At 35.0% G+C, this 4,008-nt stretch overlaps 1 gene segment (V, D, J or C); it reads left to right on the top strand.

The window, feature by feature from the left end:
• The first annotated feature begins 3,229 nt into the window (after positions 1–3,229).
• On the top strand, positions 3,230–3,684 carry LOC107701598 (T-cell receptor alpha chain V region RL-5-like). The segment is given in 2 exon segments: positions 3,230–3,269; positions 3,341–3,684. Coding segments are annotated over 2 exon segments (384 nt in total).
• The last annotated feature ends 324 nt before the right edge of the window (positions 3,685–4,008 follow it).

Below are 4,008 nucleotides of genomic sequence, written 5' to 3'. Positions count from 1 at the left end.
TGGGAGATGTAGTTAAATAAACAACGTTAACAAAATACACAACATCAGTAACAGTCTGTTCTGCAGATTAATTAAAACTTCATCCTGAAAAATTATGCTTTTTGTTTACCTCTGTTCTTTAACATGTAAGTATATTCTATCCCAATGTGTCAGGTTTATAATATTTTTTGTTTGCTATTCTGTTATGGCATGTTAATATATAAAGGGGTCATATGATGCGATTTCTTGTTTTCCTTTGTTTTTGGAGTGTTAAAAGCCATTCGTGCATACAGAAGATCCATAAAGTCACAAAGATTAAAGTTTCAAACCCAAACTGATATTCTTTATAAAAGTGAATGCTCATCCACGCCCTCCTAAAATGCCTCGTTTAAACACGCCCCCACATGTCTACATCACTGTGTGGGAAGATTTGCATAACACCGCCCAAATGTATATGCAAAGAAAGAAGGCGTAACTTTTAACGGCGTAACGGAATTCGGTATTGTTGTCGCCGCCATGTCGTGGAGACGCTGTGTGTTTTGTTGCAAAAGCCTAACATTTCCGTCACACGCTTGAGGAATTCGGCCAATCACAACGCACTGGATAGCTGGCCAATTAGAGCACACCGTGCTTTTCAGAACAATGAGCTTTGTAAAAATGTATGTGTTTCAGAAGAGGAGCAACAATAATGTACAGTATGTGGAAAATTGTGTTTTTTTAACCTTAAGCCGCGTAAACACATTGCATTACACCAACACAAAATAATGTTCTTTTTTAGCAATGTCATATGAGCCCTTTAAATGTTGATTTAAAATTGAATCTACCTATCTGCAGATGTCCGTTTTGGGAATGTTATCACACCAGTCCAAACTAAGGTGTTTTGGACAGATGGGGACCTGTAACTACTCCTCAGCGATTAGTCTGCAGTGGTATCACCCGGTTCAGCTCCTGAATACCTTTTAGTCATATTCCATGCAACAGGGAAAGTTTCACAAAGGTCTGAAATTGTAGAACTAGATCCTCGATTCTCTGGAAAACTGAATGAAAAGAAAACCCGTGTGGATCTGGAGATCTCCTCTGATGCGACAGACTCTGCGATGTACTACTGTGCCCTGACGCCCACTGTGACATGAAACTTAATAATTCAGTGCAAAAACGCATCATATCCCTGCTAAGTATGTTTGTCATCATGCCACTATAGGGGGTGAAGTTATAAAAAAGAATATATGCAGTTTGAACTGAGTGAATGGCTATTTACTTTCAAAATGCTAATGATATTTTTTTTTACTACACACATAATACAGAAGCAAGAATTTTCAAAGATATCTTTGATTATCTTTGACACAAAGAAACAATAACTCTTCTATATATAATACATCAAGTACAACAGATCAAGAGGAAATCCTGTTAACTGACAGTTATCTCAGGTTTAAATTGGAAAGACAGAAGGTGGTCTAAACATCAGAAACCACACCCACATTAACAGATATTATAGCTGCACAAATGACTCTCCATTACATTCATATATTTACATTTCAATTGAAACCCATTAAGCATATATTTATTGGCTTATTTTATTAGCAAATTTCTCACCATGGAAAGATGTGTTCTACTTCTTATTCTAATAACAATTCCAGGTAAAGTGCATTTCAAATATCAGCACTAGACTAAAATATATGGTGGATTCAAAGTGTTGATTATGTACATATTTAATTCATAGATGTTAAATTATAATTCTGACATCATATATTGTTTTTTATGTTGTTAATTCATAGCACTGTATATGTAACAACAGAAAGGAGTTTAATTAAGCTTTAATGAAATATAATTAATTCTCTTGCAGGTGTATTTGCTGACAGCATTGAGCCAAAAAACAAGGATGATATAATTAGGAGAGAAGGAGAGTCTGTGACACTGAGCTGCACATATGATACAAGCAGCAACAATATTTTACTTTACTGGTACAGACAGTATCCAAACAGAGAACCTCAGTATTTACTGTATAAAGGTGCTCGATCTTGGAGCAGCTATCAGAATATACCAGACCGTCGGTTTCAGTCAATTACATCTGAATCATCCACTGAACTCAATATTGACAGTGTAACTCTGTCAGATTCGGCTCTCTATTATTGTGCTCTAAGAGTTGGAGCCCAGTGATACAAAATGCCTGAGAGGCTTTACAAAAACTCACACACAAAATAATTGCTTTGAACAGTATTTATTCAATTAAAAATCAAACCACAGCTATACTTTATGTGAGCCACAAAACCTCTGTGAATAACAGGATACGGTAACAGCTGCTAAAACTGAAAATTAATGACAAAGTATAATGGTTTCATTGGGTAATTATTGCTATGAAAAAGTGATACTTTTTGTGACTGCTGGTAATTCATAAATGATAAATTGCCCATTCATTTGACTGACTTTTCCTGTCAAACTGAGTAAGCTGTATTAACATTTCATACTAGACACATTTAGCACTTTTGCAAACATTACCTAATTATTCCAAACTAAGGTGTTGCTTGAAGAAGGAGATAAATTAAACATACATTTTATAAAAACACATATCACACTTTTACAGCATATTCTTTGAATATGAAGACTGTATCTTTAAGGGGAGGTTCTAGCTGGAAACATGCTCTGCTATACAATGAATGAATCTTACTTCAGTAACACTCCTGCAGATAAACTAAAACTTCATCCTGAAAAAGTATGCTTTTTGTTTTTGTTTTACTTTGTTCTCTAACATACAAATATAGTCTATCACAAACTGTCAGGGTTTTATCATTTTTGTTTGCTGTTCTGTTATGTCATATGAATATTTATTTATTTCAATATTTATTTCAACTTGAATATTCCTATCTGTAGGTGTCAGTTTTGGGAATGTCATCACACCAGTCCAAACTGAGGTGTTTGGGACAGAGGGGGACAATATAACTCTGGAAACAGGAATAATACCATGCAAAAACACATCCTATCCCTGCTAAGTACAATGCACATTTGAGAAATTACATTAATTTGACAAATAACAAGTGCAAGCAGATTTAGGCATCAATCCATCATAATATATATTAATTTCTGTGCTTTATAAGAGGGTTATGTCAAAAGGCAATCCATCATAATATATGTTAATTTCTGTGCTTTATAAGAGGGTTATGCCAAAAGGCGGAGCTTAACACCAGCTTGTGAAACTGATTAGTTCAGTGATAATCAGCATCACAGATCACTGATGCAAGCAGCAATTACCATCATGTTCACTTGTGTGCTTATACTGCTGACTTTAACTCAAGGTAAAATCTTACATGTATCATTACATAACAATATCTCATTTTAAACATGCTTAAATAAGCTTTTGTCGTAGGTAACAGAGCTAAAGATGTCATCACCCCATACAGTGATGCAGCATTTGCCACTGAGACTGAGAGTGTGAAACTCTCTTGTAACTACACTGGTTCTGTTGATAGTCTTCACTGGTATCGGCAATATGCAGGTTCACCACCACAGTTCCTCATTCTGGATTACTATGGAGCAACTACTCATGCTAATCCTCCAGTTTCTGGAATATCCATCAGTCACAGAAAAGAAGAGAACAGTGTGGATCTGATCATCTCCTCTGCTGCAGTATCAGACTCTGCTCTCTACTACTGTGCCCTGCAGCCCACAGTCACAGGAAACACTCTACACACCATACAAAAACCTGACTGACTCTATAGTCTTAAAATGAGATGTCAAAAACAACAAATAGTGTCCACACAGATTAATGTTACATTCAAATTCTAATTTAACTATACATTTACCAGCTGGTTAGTATTTCTACTGGTTAGTATTTCTTATGTGCATGTATTTATTTATTATGTGAGATCATTGATGGAATTTCACTATATAACTATTATATAACTATCTACAGTGCTGTGAAAAGGTTTTTGCCCCCTTCCTGTTTTTTTTTTTATTTTTTACATATTTGTCACACTTAAAAGATTCAGATCATCAAACAAATTTTAATATTACACAAAGATAATGCAAGTAAAT

Source organism: Sinocyclocheilus anshuiensis, unplaced genomic scaffold (assembly GCF_001515605.1).
Source record: "Sinocyclocheilus anshuiensis isolate Anshui unplaced genomic scaffold, SAMN03320099.WGS_v1.1 scaffold9896, whole genome shotgun sequence".
Taxonomy (NCBI): Eukaryota; Metazoa; Chordata; class Actinopteri; order Cypriniformes; family Cyprinidae; genus Sinocyclocheilus; species Sinocyclocheilus anshuiensis.
The sequence above is the reverse complement of the archived record's forward strand: the minus strand, read 5'-3'. Positions and strand labels throughout refer to the sequence as shown.